The sequence below is a fragment of the Macrotis lagotis genome, chromosome 5 (assembly GCF_037893015.1).
Source record: "Macrotis lagotis isolate mMagLag1 chromosome 5, bilby.v1.9.chrom.fasta, whole genome shotgun sequence".
NCBI lineage: Eukaryota > Metazoa > Chordata > Mammalia > Peramelemorphia > Peramelidae > Macrotis > Macrotis lagotis.
The window spans coordinates 78,014,975-78,032,261 of NC_133662.1; the positions used below are offsets into that span (position 1 = coordinate 78,014,975).

A 17,287-nucleotide genomic window follows, 5' to 3' on the forward strand; every position below is an offset into this window, starting at 1 on the left:
TTCTGGACCACATCTCCCAACAAAACTTTGGAAGGGCCACATAGAGAATTTAATATTTATTTACGACTACAATGTAACTTATTACCAATGAGTATAATAATAAAATGTAATAATTCTGAAAGAATGGGCTTATGAGGGCTACACTCAGTCTGCAAGTCACCCGCTGGACACAATTGGACTAGGCAGAAAACCCTAACTCTCTCATCTGATGAATCAAATGCAATGCAAGAAGTCCAAGTTGACATCTTCCTTATCATCTCTGCAAATATTTCTATAGCATTTATTATTTTCCAAGCACTGAGCATTTTACAATTTTATCTTGTATGATCCCCCACAACAACCGTGAAACAAGTACTCTCATTATTCCATTTTACAGCTAAAGAAACTGAAGCAGAAAGAGGCTGGATGGCCAGTCCACAGTCACATACCTAGTGCCTGAGGTCAGAGATGATTCTGACAAGAATTACTGAACTCTGCGGATGGAAATCAGTATAGTCAGCTAATGGTTTAAAAAAAAAATGTTGGTAATATATTATAGTGGAACCAAGAAGGCGGCAGGAGAACAGCCTCTCTTAGGTGCTCTCTCCAAAATATTTCAAAACCTTAAAATTATGACTAAATTTTCGAGACAGAAACCACAGAAAAATCCAGTGAGGCAACTCGCCAGTCCAAGGTAACCTGAAACAGTGGAAAATAGTGGGAAAACTGTGTTCCATGATATGGAGGGGCAGCCGCTCCAGGGCGAAGGAACTTCAGCCTCCTGGGAACAGCCCCAGGGCCCCTGGGAGCACTGGCTCCCAGCAGCAGAAGCAGTTTCCTGACCTGCACTCCAGGGAATACCAAGCACAACTTGAAAGATCAGCAGGGAGTCCTCTGCCACAGTGAGCATGAAGCTTAGGCCCTCCGTGTGGCTATGGAATTCAGTGCAACCCAGGCTCTCAGCTCCTGGGCACTTAGCACAGCCCAGATCCAGGAACTGGAACAGGCCAATGGAGTCACCCAGCAGGAGGTCATTGTAATAAAGAAAAATCTTATGAAATATCTTAGCCTATTCCACCTCTCCTTTCTCTTACTCCCATTAGATTTCCCTTTTTATCTATTGACTTCATTTTTACACCACAATATATCTTCAAATTCAGTTTTCTCCGGTGCATCATCTATAAAAGCTCTTTCTACCTGCTCTATTAAATGAGAAGGTTGATATTAGTATTATCAGTATCATTTTTCTATACAGGAATACATGTAGTTCATCATCAAGTCCCTCATATTTACCCCTTTTCCTCCACTCTCTATGCTTCACCTGAGTCCTGTATTTGAAGATCAAACCTTCTGTTCGATCTTGTGGTGATTTACAGACTAGGAGAGCAGTCAGAGCCTAACACACTGAGGTCCTTGCTGGGGGGGGGTGGGGGTCCCAATAATACTTAAAAGCTCAGGAAGCACCCCCAAACTAGGCACAGGCTGGGGAAATGAGCAAACAGAGGGGAAAAAAAAGTAACTTGACCACAGACAATTACTTTTGTCTCACAGAGGGACAAATACTCAATCTGAAGATAAAAAAAGACCAAGCTGCTGCCTCTAAAGACTCCAAGAATATATAAGTTGGGCTCAGGCTATGGCAGAGCTCAAAAAAATCAAGTAAGGGAGATAGAATAAAAATTGGGAAAAGAAATGAGATGCAGGAAAAACAAGAAAACTTAGTCAGCAGTAGTCAAGGAGATGCAAAAAAATGGGGGAAAAAAGTAACACGTTAAAAACCAGCATAGGTCAAATGGATAAAACAAAGCAGAACTGGCCAGATGGAAAAGGAGATAAGAAAGCTCTCTGAGGAACAAATCCTTCAGATGTAGAATGGAGCTAAAGGAAGCTGATGACTTTGTGAGAAATCAAGACGAATAGTTCAATACCAAAAGAATGAAAACTTAGAAGAAAATGTGAAATATCTCATTGAAAAAACAAATGATCAGGGGCAGCTAGGTGGTGCAGTGGATGAAGCAGTGGCCCTGGAGTCAGGAGTACCTGTGTTCAAATCTGGTCTCAAACACTTAATAATTACTTAGCTGTGTGGCCTTGGGCAAGCCACTTAACCCCATTTGCCTTGCAAAAAACAAAAAAACAAATGATCTAGAAAACAGATTCAGGAAAGATAATTTAAAAATTATTGGGATTGGGTAGCTAGGTGGCGCAGTGGATAGAGCACTGGCCCTGGAGTCAGGAAGACCTGAGTTCAAATCCGGTCTCAGACACTTAATAATTACCTAGCTGTGCGGCCTTGGGCAAGCCACTTAACCCCATTGCCTTGCAAAAAACCTAAAAGAAAAAAGAAATTATTGGGATACCTGAAAGTCATGATCAGGAAAAGAGCCTTGATCTCATTTTTAAAGAATTCCTACAGGAAAACTACCCAGATATCCTAGAAGCAGAGAGCAAAATAGAATGGAAAGAATCCACTGATCTCCCCCAGAAAGAGATCCAAAAAAAAAATCACCCCCAGGAATATTATAGCCAAGTTCCAGAACTCCCAAGTCAAAGAGAAAATATTGCAAGCAGCCAGAAGGACACAATTCAAATATCATGGAAATTGGATCATCAGGATCACACAGGACTTAGCACCATCCACATTAAGGCCTACTAAGGCTTGAATATAATATTCCTGAAGGCAAAAGAGCTTGGAATGCAAGCAAGAATCAACTACCCAGCAAAACTGAACATCCTTTTCAAGGGGGAAAAGATGGACTTTCAATGAAACAGGGAAATTTCAAATGTTCCTGTTGAAACAACCAGAGCTGAACAGAAAGTTTGATCTTCAAGTACAGGACTCAGGTGAAGCATAGAGAGTGGAGGAGAAAGGTAAAATATGAGGGACTTAATGATGATGAACTGGGTGTATTCCTATATGGAAAGATGATACTGATAATACTCATATGAACCATTTAATAGAGTAGGTAGAAGGAGAGCTGAACTTGAATATATAATATATTGTAAACATGGAGTCAATGGATGAAAGGGAAATGTACTGGGAGTAAGAGAGGAGAGGCAGAATAGTCTAAGATATTTCATATAAAAGATATTTCATGTAGCTTTTGCAATGGTATGGAAAGGGGTACGGTGAGGGGGAATGAGAAAACCTTCATTCTCATCAGAAATGGCTCACACTCAATAGGGTATAGAAATCTAGAGGAAAAAGGAGAGAAGGGGGACAGGGGGATGTGGGTGATAGCAGAGAGGGTAGATCATAGGAGAGCATAGTCAGATATAACACATTTTATTTTTGACTTTTTTGCAAGGTGCTGGGATTGGGTGACCTGTCCACGACCACGGGGCCGGGAGGTTGCTGGGTCTCTCGGGTGGGATGTGCGCTTGGGGCCTCCTGGCCCCAGGGCCAGTGCTCTGCCCTCTCTTTCCACTCAGTTGCCCCACAGCACATTTTTGAAGAGTGACAGAGTGAAAGGAGAGAGAAAATAAAATAAATGGTAGTGGGGAGGAATGGATGGAGGGAATTTACAATCAGGAACTGTGGAAAAATATAGAAGGAAATTCTATGATGGACTTTTGATAAAGAAAGTGATCCACCCGAGACAGAGCGGAACACAGACTAAAACACATTTTTTTCTTTCTTTTACTTTATATCTCATGAGGTTTTATAAGTTTACTCTTAAGACTATTTTAGTAGTGTGTAAATAATAAATAAAATCTTGGGAATATATTACACATTGGGAACACCTACATATGAGGAATAAAGGAACCAGAAAGGAGGTATAAGGTGGAGGGTAGTCAGATAAGGATGAGGTTCCAAAAAAATCGATCTCACAATTATATATTTGGGAAAGGGAACTGAAACAACATTGATTCAAAGAAAACTTGGGAGGATTAATAGGACTAACAAACTTAATATGAATATAAAATGTGATTGCATTAAGAGGGGCATGTCTCTCCTATTAGAGGGAATACAGAAGTACTCAGTTATGGTCAGATCACATTTGAAGTACTGGACACAGTTCTGTTTATTACACTCCTCACAACAACTAGTCCAAATCTTAAAACCCTATAACAAACACCCTTCTCAGAAGAAAGCATTCACTGAAAAATAAAGAGACCATAATATTAACTCACTCTCTCTCTCTCTCTCTCTCTCTCTCTCTCTCTCCTCCTCCTCCTCCTCCTCCTCCTGAATTCTACTTTCCAAATCACCTCTTCAAGTTCTCTTTGCTTCAGTCTCAAAAAGTGTGCTTCTTCTTGTCAATGTAAAACCTTTTATCATGCTCTTGGATTCCAATCCCCTTCAATTTTTCCTTTTCAATTGGATCCTTAGGGGCAGCTAGTTAGTGAAGTGGATAGAGCACCAGAGTCAGGAGTACAAATCTCTGGCCTCAGACTAATAGTAATTACCTAGCTGTATGACTTTGAGCAAGTCACTTAACCTCAATGCCTTGCAAAAATCAATTGGACCCTTCACTGCTATCTTTAAATATGTCTAAATTCTTTAAAACAATAACCTCCTTCAACTCTACTATCTCTAAGTTACTATCGTATCTCTGGCATCTTTCATTGTCAAACTCCTAGGAAAAGCTACCTACACTCATTGCAATCACATTCTCACTCCCTTGCAATTAATAATTAATGATCAATCTCTCTATTGCTAAATCCAGTGGATCCCATGAATTTTTGTTAGTGCTCATACTTCACCTCTGCAATATCTAACATTGCTGACCATTCCCTTTGCTGAATAGGAGACAGAGAGAAGTGGTCACAACACAATCATCCTGTGACTGCCTGAATGATCTTCCTTATCTCTACCTCAAGATACACCTAATTCCCTTTAAGACCTAGCTCAATTACTATTTCCTTCAGTTCTTTCTTGTACCCAGTCACTCCCCCGAATTATCATTGTGCATTTTCTGTAAATATGCAAGCCTGAGTAAGCCATTTTCCCCTTAACAAAATATAACTCCTAGAGGATAAGGGCTGCTTAACTGTAGCAGACGAATCCCCAGCACAGAACAATCATATTAATTATTTATGACTAAAATGTGATTCATTGCCAATGAGTATAATAATAAAATGTAAGAATGCTGAATGAATGGGTTTTGGGGGGGCTGTATGCCTTACTCAGTTACAAATATTTGTTGATTAAATATTTTTAAAGACAGTGGCAAGCTAAAATGAATTCAGAAGAAATCAAGTCAGCACAGTGAGTGCAACTAGACACATAAATAAATACTACATGAAATTTAGGTCAACGACCTGGGAATATTTAGACAGTAGAAGGGGAAACAGAGGAGGAACATGACAACTATCTTCAAGTGTCTGAGAGCCTCTCATTGGAAAGAAGGCTTAAACTTCTACTAGGGGTACAAGAATGCAGAAATAGAGCTGTACCAGACCTGCTAGAGAGGAAAACTATAGCTAAAAACAAACGTTGCAATCAGAGCTTTCTAAAAGTATCATGGGCCACCAGAAGATCATGACATCACTGTCTTCAAAAGGTGCCCAGATCATCACTTCTTCAAATCAAACAATAACAAAATTATTTCTATATCCTATGCTTTATTAACTCCATTAGGCATCAGGGATACTTTATTAATCTATGCTTTCTTATAGGTGCTCAAATATATTTACCTTTCTATACTTCTGCTGCCTGTATTTGCATTGTTTAAGTTTCTATTAAGGTCAAGTCTTTTAATCGGAAATACTAGAAAATCCTCTATTACATTAAAGATCCACTTTTTTCTTTATAAGATTAAACTTCTCTTAACCAGAAAAGGTTTTTGTTTTAAACCTAAAACTTTTTGATCTCAGAAATATAGTCCTCCAAAGCAGAAATAAGTTCCAGTTCCTTCTCCATTATCTCCTAGCTGTGTCACCTGAGGCAACTCATTTAATTTCTTTGGAACTCAATTTCAGTGCCAATAAAACAAAAGATTTGAACTAAATGATTTTCTAAATTTACTCCCAAATATTAAATTGCAGAAATATATGATAAGAATCTCTTTAAGGTTAACTATTCTTCACTTTATTTACTTCTCCATTTGGAAACAACCTATGTATCCAATGACTGGGGAAATGGTTGGCTAAATTTTGGCATATATACTTAATGGACCACCATATTATTTTAAGAAATAACAACTATGAAAATGAAATATAAGAAGACTGTCACAACAATAATGAAGTGATACAGCAAAAAAAATTTTGAATTAAACTATCTGTAACCAAAGAAAGAATTGTGGAGTTTAAACAAAGACCAAAGACTACTGCCTTCAATTAAAAAAAAAAAATCTTATGTATTAATGTAATTTTGCTCTTATATTTTGATCAATGTATAGCATGGAAACAATGTAAAGACTATCAGACTGTCTTCTGTGGGGGGGTGGAGGGAGGGAAGCAAGGTAGGGGGAAAATTAAGAAATTTCAAAAAAAATTAAAAATAAATTTTAAATGCAAAATTTTGAATTCTGGAATATTATTATGTAAATATGGATAACAGCAACAATTACTGAAAGATGGATTTGAAGAAATAAAAAGTAAAGATTAGCATATGAAAATAAGCAAAGTAACTTTGAAATGCCAAAACTAATAGTTTTTAAAAATTAAAATCAATAAAATTCTTGGTTAATTGCTAATCTTTGTTCATTTCTAAGTTGATAACATGTAAACAAATTATTCTACTTATTTTTTATCCTTAGGAGAATAAAGATGATGATGATATATACCTGAAGATATTCTTGAAACTCTTCCCTCTTGGACTTTAAGAATTCATAGTTTTTAGGGCCAATGATCCTCTTGGAAGGAAGCTGAGCATCCGGAAATGTACCTGAAATTAGTATTTATTAAGGATTTTTTATCATATTTTGTATTTTTCTTTTAAAATATTTACAAATATTTGACCACATAAAGTTTATATTATAATAATACTTTATATTTATAAAGTAGCACTGTTTCTTCAAATAAGTTGTAGATAATTCAATGTCTATTTTTTACAAGATTACTCAGCAAGTATTATTAAGCACCCATGTATCAGGCACTGGAAATGCAAAGACAAAAATGAAATTGCTCCAGGATTCAAGGAGCCTTTACTCTCTCAGGAAACTACATATACATCAATAGTCTATACATCATAAATATTTGGTGGGGAGGAGGAGTATTCACCAGCAACTGAGAAATTAGGAATCGTTTCATATATGAAAGTAGTATTTAAAAAGAACTTTTCAAGAAATAAAAGGATTCAAAAACAAAAAGAAAGGAGTGAATTTCAGATATAAGATTCAAGATTCTTTTAAGATTCTATCTAAGAGGGGTGGCTAGGTGGCACAGTGGATAGAGCACCGGCCCTGGAGTCAGAAGTACCTGAGTTCAAATCCAGCCTCAGACACTTAATAATTACCTCGCTATGTGGCCTTGGGCAAGCCACTTAACCCTGTTTGCCTTGAAAAAAAAAAGATTCTATCTAAGAGAAATATAATCTTATAGAAGAAAGAGTAGAAATTTAATATAATAGAGGACTACTTAGTATTCCTGATTAAAAGACCTGAGATTAGTGGTCATTCAAAAATGAAATTTAAGAAATGATGTCTCACTTGTGTGACAACAGTTCAAGGTTATAAAGAGACTGAAAAAATAGTTTATCTATTAAAAACCAAAGAAATTAAGTTATAAGGGTACCAAAGATCTAATAAAGGACTGTGATAAGAGCTCAGAGTGCTAAGCATGACTGGTACTTCTACTGATCTGCAGGTGAAATCAATGAAAATGAGAAGCCACATAAGCTTTGGAGACTGAGTTATAATTTAAGTGTTACAGATTTGATAACAGAAACTGGGGGCACCCAAACTATAATGAAATCACTGCAAGTCAATGAAGTCATTAAAATGAATAGGAACCACACATAAAATGCATTTGCTTTACTATATTAGCAATATAGTAGAATTTCTTTTGTTTTATGATTAAATAAATGATTATGTCAAATAATAGCAAAAAAAATTAGTCACCTACTATGTGCCAGACCCTATACTAAGACATTCAAAAGATAAAAGGCACCATCATGAAGAGAGAGCAGGAAAAGATTCTTAGAAAAAATTTTTAGCTGAAATTGAAGGAACTTAAGACTAAGATGAGGAAGGAAGATATTCCAAGTATTGAAAACAATCAGTGAAAATGCCAAAGTCTAGAGATGAATTTTTGTTCAAGAAACAGGAAGGAGAACATAGTCACTTAATAGAAAAATAAAGGGGAGGTGTGAGAAAACTACAAAAGTTATAGATGGTAAGGCTGTGAGGATTTTGAATTCTTTTTTTTTTTTTTTTTTTTTTACTATTTATTTAAGGCAATGGATTAAGAGCAACTTGCCCAAGGTCACACAGCTAGGCAATTATTAAGTGTCTGAGGTTGAATATGAAGTTGGGTCCTCCTGACTTCAGGGTCAAGTACTCCATCCACTGAGGAACCTAGCCGCCCCCAGGTTTTGAATTCTAAACAGAGGATTTTATATTTGATCCTGGAGATGACTAGGAGGCACTGGAATTTACTGAATGGAGGGTGCTATGTTCAGACTTTCACTTTAGAAAGATCAATTTGATAAGTGACAGTAAGATGATCTGAAAGTTAAACACCTAGCAAGTGAGGTGATGAAGACCTGCACCAGGGTAGTAGAACTGTCAGAACAGAGAAGGCAGCATATATATAAGAAATGTTATTAAGGTAAAATTGAAAGGACTTGGCAAACCATTGGGGAAAAGGGGGGGGGGGGGAGTAAAACAGTGAGAAGTCAAGTTGTGAGTCTGGGAGAATAGGAAGTTAAGGAAAGGAAGAGGTATAAGGAGAAAGGTAATGAATTCCATTTTAGCCATGGTTCATTGAAAACATCCATCTATTACATCCATATAGACAGTCAGATGCAATTCTAGGGGTTAATACATATGCAGATCTGAAAATCAATAATAACTGAATCTATGAAAGTTGATGAAATTGTTAAGTAAAATAATATAGAGAAGACAACTCAGGCAGAATCCTGTCTTAACCCTGTGGTTAGAGAGCATGAGTTGGAGATTCAACAAAGAAAAGAAGCAAGGGAAAGAAATAAGCATTAACTAAAAGCACCATTTGGTGCCAAGCATTATGTTAGGTACTTTGCACAAATTAGCTCATGTAGTCCTTACAACAAGCCTGCAGTTTAAGGACCACTTAATTATTCCCATTTTACAGACAAGGACACTAAGGCAAATGGAGATAGAATGATTCACCGAAGATCACACAACTCAGCTCCTCCTAACTCCAAGCCCAGTGCTCTAACCATTGTCTCATCTGGTTTCATAGGAGACTGAGAAACAGCAAGACAGGTAAGAGGTGATTTAAAATTGTGTCATGAAACAGTGGAAAACAAATTTTCCCTTAAAAGAAATACATCTCCCATGGCTAGACAAAGAAAGTAGAAAGACCAAGTGACTTACTTCCTCTTCCTCCTGTTTCTACACCCTCCTTCCCCTACTCTTCTAGGTTCCCTCAGCATCCCATAAGGAGAAAAGGGTGATCAAGGTTAACAGGTTGCTGACAGATCATGAAGAATGAAGACTGGAAAAAGGCCATTACATATAGGAATCAGTAACCAAAGATATCATTGGTACTTCTGGAGAGAATAGTTTCAGTTGAATGATTAGTTGAAAGCCATTCTCAAGAGAGTAAAGAGGAGAGTGAAGGTCAAGAAAATGAAGGTCCACAATTGTGGATATATATGGAAAACATTTTCAAAAAGATTAGTCACAAAAGGAGGAGAGATATGTAATAACTAAGCAAGGACTGATAAACTGAGGGCTTTGTGAGGAAGGGCAACACCCAAGCATGTTACACACACACACACACACACACACACACACACAAACACAGAGAGAGACAGACACAGGGAGAGAACAAAGGCTAAATGAGAGCAGAGAAAGAAGAGAACATAATACACCAGAGAAAATGAGATGGAATGCACCTCTTGCCCATATAAAGGGTTTTGCCTTGGCAAAGATCAGGATCACTTTGCATGTGGGAAAGGGATGAAGATGGCAATAGTGGCAGGAGGCATACAGCAATATGAGATGTTGGGGGGAAGGAAGAAGCTTTCAGTAAATGACCTCAATTCTGCAAGGTTCTCCAATGAGGGGATGGTGAAAGGGAAGGAGAAAATTAAGGGAGATTTGAAGACAGATGAAAATGTTTGGAAAAGCTGCTGCAGTGAGTAGGTTAGTAAGTAAAGAAAGTGTAAAAGGAGTGGCCACAACTGTATCAATATCATACTCTGTGCAGCTGTGTTGTCCTGTGAATGTTCAGTTGCTTAGGTAGAAAATGTTTTGTATGGAGACTCAAGAAGTAGAATGGTGAGAAGGAAGAATTTATTTCCCTTCACAAGGGTAATCCCTAGGAGGAAATTGGAATTAACCCTGTGATGCAGTCTATCTATGGGGACTGCTGGTTTAAATGCAGGTTAGAAAGAATGAGCCAAACAGAGAATGAGAACAACACTGTCACATACTTTGTGAAAGAGGAAATATACAAAGAGATCTAGTGAAACACAAGCATAAAGATAACCACTGATAAAACAAAGAGATGGGAGAGAAATGTGAAGAGCACAAGAAGACCAGCAGAAATCAATCAACAAATATTTATTAAGTATACATAATGTGGGTCCCTAGGGGGCGAAGTGGACAGAGCACTGGCCCTGGAGTCAGGAGTACCTGGGTTCAAATCCAGTCTCAGACACTTAATAATTACCTAACTGTGTGACCTTGGGCAAGCCACTTAACCCAACTGCCTAGCAAAAATAAAAAAAAAAGTATACATTATGCTCCAGGTCCTGGAAGAGGAATAATGAAGCTGGAAAGGCTGGTCAGAAAGGTTTTAAAAGCTTATATTTTAATCCTATAGGCAAAAGTGAACCAATGGAATTTATTGTAAAGAGAGATGAATGGTAAGATCTCTATTCATAGAAAACTACTTTCACAGTTTGAGAGAAGCTGGACAGGAGCAAGGTAAGACTAAAGGTCAACAGTTCAGTCCAATTTGGTGGCTGTAGGGTGAGGTTTTGAAACCTTTGAGTTTCACTTACAAATTCTCAGACAGGGGGGCAGCTCGGTGGTCCAGTGGATAGAGCACCAGCCCTGGAGTCAGGAGTAGCTGAGTTTAAATCCAGTCTGAGACAATAATTACCTAGCTGTGGTGGCTTTGGACAAACCACTTGACCCCTTGCAAAAACTAACAAAACAAAACAAAACGAATTCTCAGTCAAGTGCTTTAGAAACAGAAGAGGGGGAAAGACTCCTTCAGTTATGGCTATCTAGAAAGGTGATGATTTGAACTAAATCTCAAAGAAAGGAATCTGAATGTCAGAGATGAGAGGGTAGTATCTAAGGCACAAAGGAAACAAGCAATGAGGTAGAAAACAGACTTTTAATCTTCTCTCCTTGGGAGATTTTTTTTCCTAACTCTTACATGAACTTAAAAGAAATTTCTATCTAGGTCTATTTGTCACTACCATAGCCAAAAGGAACATCCAAAAAATGATTCAAATATGTAATTTTTGTTTCATTATATTCAAAAGTCCTTTAAGACCTAAATTAAACATTTCTAGCAATAACTGTGAAAATACTCACTGAAAATAGTAGAGAGATATATACACACATACACATAAAAATTTTATATAGAGTAATAGCTTAAATATATACAAAATTTGTTACGTAAAGTTTGATAACAGCATCTCTTTTTTCTTCTTCTTTGAAACAAGATAGTCATGAAGAGTCATAAATTTCACACCCTAAAATTATCATTAAGCCTAAAGGAACAAAGACTTTGAAATGATAAAAAAAAGGAAAACATACCATGAAATTCTGTTAGCTTTGATTCAAGAACATAGAATTCAAGGTATCTTCGGTACACAGACCAATGCTCAGGTTCATGACCAACTGAAAAATACATAAACATTAAACAAGAAAATGATTTTTCTCGTTCTTGAAAAGGCATGACATAAAAACAGTGGTTTGAAGATATCAAAACCTTAATAAAGTTATTCATTTTATCCTATTATTTATATACCATCAATTAGAACTGAATTTAAAATAATTAGATAATAATGTAGCTAATCGATCAATTCCTGAGTTTTATATTTTATAAATACATACATTTTCTATTAGAAAATTACAACACTGGAAGAGACCCTTATGGAATTACATCATTTAGATTCTAAAATGTAGCTCTCTAAGGAGATAAGACTTTTTTTGCAAGGCAATGGGGTTAAGTGGCTTGCCCAAGGCCACACAGCTAGGTAATTATTAAGTGTCTGAGGCCGGATTTAAACTCAGGTACCCCTGACTCCAGGGGACAATGCTCTATCCACTGCGCCACTAGCTGCCCCAGAGATAAGACTTTTAAAGATTTCATAACTTTAATGGTTCTAGAGACATCAAGATATTTAGAATCAAATATTGTGGCAAATGAGAATCTATAAGGTCATAACATTCATAATATCTTATTTTAGATATGAGGAAACTGTGGCCCACTCAAGTTAAGTTATTTGGATAAGGTAGGTTAATTTGCTGACGCAAGTCTTTGGATACATTAGTCTAATGTGCTTTTTCAATTCAAATCTTCTTTCAAAGCATTTCATCATAGTAGAAACAAACTATGTGCTAGACTTATTTTACAGATTTGGATTAAAGTTAAAAAAATTATTTCCCCAAACAAAATGACCATATTGAATATAAAGCAAATATCAGTAATACTAGATGTCACATTGGACCTATAATCAGGAGTTCAACTCCTACTTCAAACATGTATTTACTGTATGACTCTGATATGTGTGTATGTATGTATGCATGTATTTATACATCACATATATATATACATATATGTGTATATATATATATGCTTTATAAAGACAAGCTATTATTATTGTTACCAAAATAGTTATGGATAAGTTCTAAAATATTTAGTTTAAGTTTAATTTACTAGAAAATATTTAAACTGTTATATATATGAAGTGGCATATTTCATTTAGGGAATAACCCTAGTTGGGTTTTGTTTTTTTTGGCAAGGCACTAGGATTAAGTAACTTGCACAAGGTCACATAAGTAATTATTAGGGGGCTGAGACTGGATTAAAGTCAGGCCCTCCTCACTTCAGGACCAGCGCTCTATCTAACTTTGCCATCTAGCTGACCCCAACTTTTTACATTAAAAAAAAAAATTGGTGTAGCTAGGTGGTGTAGTGGATTCAGTGTTAGCTCAGGAGTCAGGAGGACCTGAGTTCAAATTCAGCCTCAGACACTTAATATTTACTTAGCTTTGTGACCTTGGGCAAGTCACTTAACCCATTCATCTTGCAAAAATCATACATAAAAAAAATAGACATAAAGTTGAGGTTACCTGGAACTTTATTTAAAGGAAACAGAGCATAAGTTTGCAATTTAGTAAATTAAACTGCTGTAAAAAATAAAATTAAAAAGTAAACTAGTTCTTCAAAAGTCTAAATTTTAATGCTTTTTCTGGTGTTACTCTTCAAAAATAAAGAACATGAAAAGTGCTAAAATCAAGTGTAAATTATATGAACAATTATGTAATTAATTTAATAAGAGGGGCAGCTAGGTGGCATAGTAGATAAAGCACCGGCCTTGGAGTCAGGAGTACCTGGGTTCAAATCCGGCCTGAGACACTTAATAATTACCTAGCTGTGTGGCCTTGGGCAAGCCACTTAACCCCCATTTGCCTTGCCAAAAACCTAAAAAAAAAAAAAAAAAAAATTTAATAAGATTACATATAGTCACTCAAAACTGTCTTTACTAAGGGGAATAAATTCTTATGCCTTTTGTACAATTCTAATGGCAAAGATTTATAACTAAGGAGTACAAAGTTTTAGATAACCTTCCAAAAAGCAAGGTAAGGAAGTAATAGGAATCATAGTTTAAGTATTATGCATATAAGGGAGAAGAATCCAAGTGCTAACTAATATTTCCAATTACTCCCACCTCTTTAAATTTCAATCTACAGAAGCTAAAAAAAAACCAAAAAAAACAGAAGCAAGAAGTTCCCAGTGGGAATCAGCTATAGCATTTTTTTGTTTTGTTTTTGCAAGGCAAATGGGGATAAGTGGCTTGCCCAAGGCCACACAGCTAGGTAATTATTAAGTGTCTCAGGCCAGATTTGAACCCAGGTACTCCTGACTCCAGGGCTGGTGTGGTGTTCTATCCAGTGTGCCACCTAGCCACCCCAACTGTGGCATTTTCAATGGCACAAAACAACTACTTGATAAAATGCTGAGGGAGAACAGCAATAACAGCAAAATTGAGCAGCACTGCCCTCACATATGTACTGCAGGACTGAAGTGGATTTTGGCTACTGCCAAAAGGCAAGATCCAGTTATTCTGGGTATCCCCCCTTCCTAATCTCATTTTACTTTTTGGCAAGAGCAGCTCTTAAGAAAACCAGGTAGAAACTGATGCCTTAGAAGGAAAAGTAGTCTTCCCTGATCTCCATCTTACTCTCCTCCTGCTCTCCCTTACCCAAAACTTGCATGAATTTGAAGTACTCTTGTTTACAATGACTACCCCAATTCTTGAACCAAGTCTGGGGTGGAAGTTGCTTATCCTGCTGTAGTTACTGTTCACCCTCAGCATTTATCAGACCAGACCTGAAATATCAAAAAGAAAATACAGAGCAAAAGAGATAAGCTTTTAAAAACACGTATTTGACTATATCCTGTCAACTATAATTCTATAATAAATGGTTTGTGGGAAGGAATGTCTATTAAATGTATCTTGTGTGTGTGTGTATATGTGTACCTACATGCACACATACATATACATTTCTGTATAAACACACAGTCTATGTACTACATATGCGAAATTATATTTATTGATGATGACCATAAGCTCCTTTAAAAAAAAGAATAATGGCAATCTTACATTGCTAAGACAGTATTAAGTTATTTAGTGGACTCTTGGATCAAAAAAAAAAGACTGACAAGACAAATAAGAATCTACACTATCATTTTTGTGCTCTGGAACTAAAGCCTTACTATGCTTTTTAAACATGGATCAATATCTAAGTTTACAACTAGAATAATTTTCATTAATGTCTGATCAATGCCTGGAGATGAACAGAAGAATAATTCCACTTAATTTTTTTTTTTTTAGATTTTGCAAGGCAATGGGGTTAAGTGGCTTGCCCAAGGCCACACGGCTAGGTAATTATTAAGTGTCTGAGGTTAGATTTGAACCTAGGTACTGATTGAGCTGAGGGAGGGGAGTGAAGAGAGACTGCCAAGCTCTGTCCTCTGGCCCTGGAACAGGACTCTGGAGTTCTGACCACATTCAGATCCTGATCCCAGTCTAGCCCCCCCCCCCACCTCGGCCTGTGGCAGAGGGGGGCGCATATGGTCATTCACAGACCAAGAGGGAGGACAGAACCTCACACACTGAGACCCCTGTGGGAGTGTCCCAAAAGCTCAGGAAGCACCCCCCAAAAACAGGCATAGGCTGGGAAAATGAACAAACAAAGAAACAAGAGGAAGGCCATTGAGAAATATTTTGCAAATGAGCCCAAGAAGGATCAAAATACTCAGTCTGAAGATGAGGAAGCACAAGCTCCTGCATCTAAAGACTCCAAGAAAAACAGAAATTGGGCTCAGGCTATGATGGAGCTCAAAAAGACTTTGAAAATCAAATGAGGGAGTTGGAAGAAAAACTGGGAAAAGAAAGGAGAGAGATGCAGGAAAAACATGAAAATGAAGTCAGCAGCTTAGTCAAGGAAATCCAAAAAAATGCTGAAGAAAACAGCATGCTAAAAACCAGCTTAGGTCAAATGGATAAAACAGTTCAAAAAGTTATTGAGGAGAAGAATGCTTTAAAAAGCAAAATTGGCCAGATGGAAAAAGAGATAACAAAACTCTCTGAGGAGAACAAATCCTTCAGACAAAGAATAGAATTCAGGGAGATGGATGAATTTACCAGAAATCAGAAATCAATACTTCAAAACCAAAAAAATGAAAAATTAGAAGAAAATATGAAATATCTCATTGAAAAAACAACTGATATGGAAAATAGACTTAGGAAAGATAATTTAAAAATTATTGGAATACTTGAACGTCATGACCAGGAAAAGAGCCCTGACATCATTTTCAAAGAATTAATACAGGAAAATTGCCCTGATATTCTAGAAGCAGAGGGCAAAATAGAAATGGAGAGAATCCACCAATCCCACTGAGAAAGAGATCCCAAAAAACCAACCCCCAGGAATATTAGAGACAAGTTCTAGAACTCCCGAGTCAAAGAGAAAATATTACAAGCAGCCAGAAGGACACAGTTCAAATATTGTGGAGCTGCAGTCAGGATCACACAGGATTTAGCAGGAACTACATTGGAAGCTCATAGGGTTTGGAATATGATATATCGGAAGGCAAAAGAGCTTAGAATGCAGCCAAGAATCAAATACCAGGAAGGCTGAATGTACTCTTCCAGGGAAAAAGATGGACTTTCAATGAACCAGGGGAATTTCAAATGTTCCTGTTGGAATGGCCAGAGCTGAACAGAAGGTTTGATCTTCAAATACAGGACTCAGGTGAAGCATAGAGAGTGGAGGAGAAGGGGAAAATATGAGGGACTTGATGATGAACTTCATGTATTCCTGCACAGAAAAAGGACACTGATAATACTTATATGAACCTTCTCAGTTAATAGAGCAGGTAGAGGGAGCTTTTATAGTTGAAGCACAGGAGAAAGCTGAATTCGAAGATAAAATATGGTGTAAAAATGGAGTCAATAAGGAAAAAAAGGGAAATGGAATGGGAGAAAGAAAAAGGAGAGGGGGAATAGTCCAAGCTATTTCACAAAATAAGATTTTTTTTATTACAAAGAGCTATTGCAATGATATGGAAGGGGGGAGGCAAGGGGCAATGAGGGAACCTTTGCTCTCATCAGAGATGGCTAGGAGAGGAAACAGCAAATATACTCAATGGGGTATAGACAACTGGAGTAAGAAGGAGGGGGGGAGCAGGCGTAAGTGGTGGGGATGTGAATAAAGGAGGAGAGGATGGACCATGGGGGGACAGTGGTCAGATATAACACATTTTCTTTTTTTACTTCTTGCAAGGGGCTGGGATTGGATGGCCTGCCCAGGACCATAGGGCCAGGTGGATGCTGGACCTCAGGGGTGGTATGGGGGCGCAGGGCTTCTTGGCCCCAGGACCAGGGATCTGAATGCTGCACCATTCAGTGACCCTACAGCAGAGTCAGAGTGAAAGGAGAGAGAAAATATAGTACATGGTA

The 17,287-nt window shown here is 37.3% G+C and overlaps 1 protein-coding gene across 7 annotated transcripts in view; it reads right to left on the reverse strand.

The window, feature by feature from the left end:
• The window catches only part of SNX14 (sorting nexin 14), a 113,631-nt gene that overhangs the window by 39,005 nt on the left and 57,339 nt on the right, over positions 1 to 17,287 (reverse strand). For all 7 annotated transcript variants that reach the window (XR_012468482.1, XR_012468481.1, XM_074187101.1 and 4 more), the window contains 2 exons: positions 11,850 to 11,933; positions 6,711 to 6,811 (listed from right to left, as the gene is read on the reverse strand). Coding sequence is in view for 5 of the 7 variants with exons in the window: in XM_074187101.1 (XP_074043202.1) it covers positions 6,711 to 6,811; positions 11,850 to 11,933 (185 nt within the window). In the remaining 2 variants the exon portion in view is untranslated. The remainder of the gene's footprint in view (positions 1 to 6,710; positions 6,812 to 11,849; positions 11,934 to 17,287) is intronic.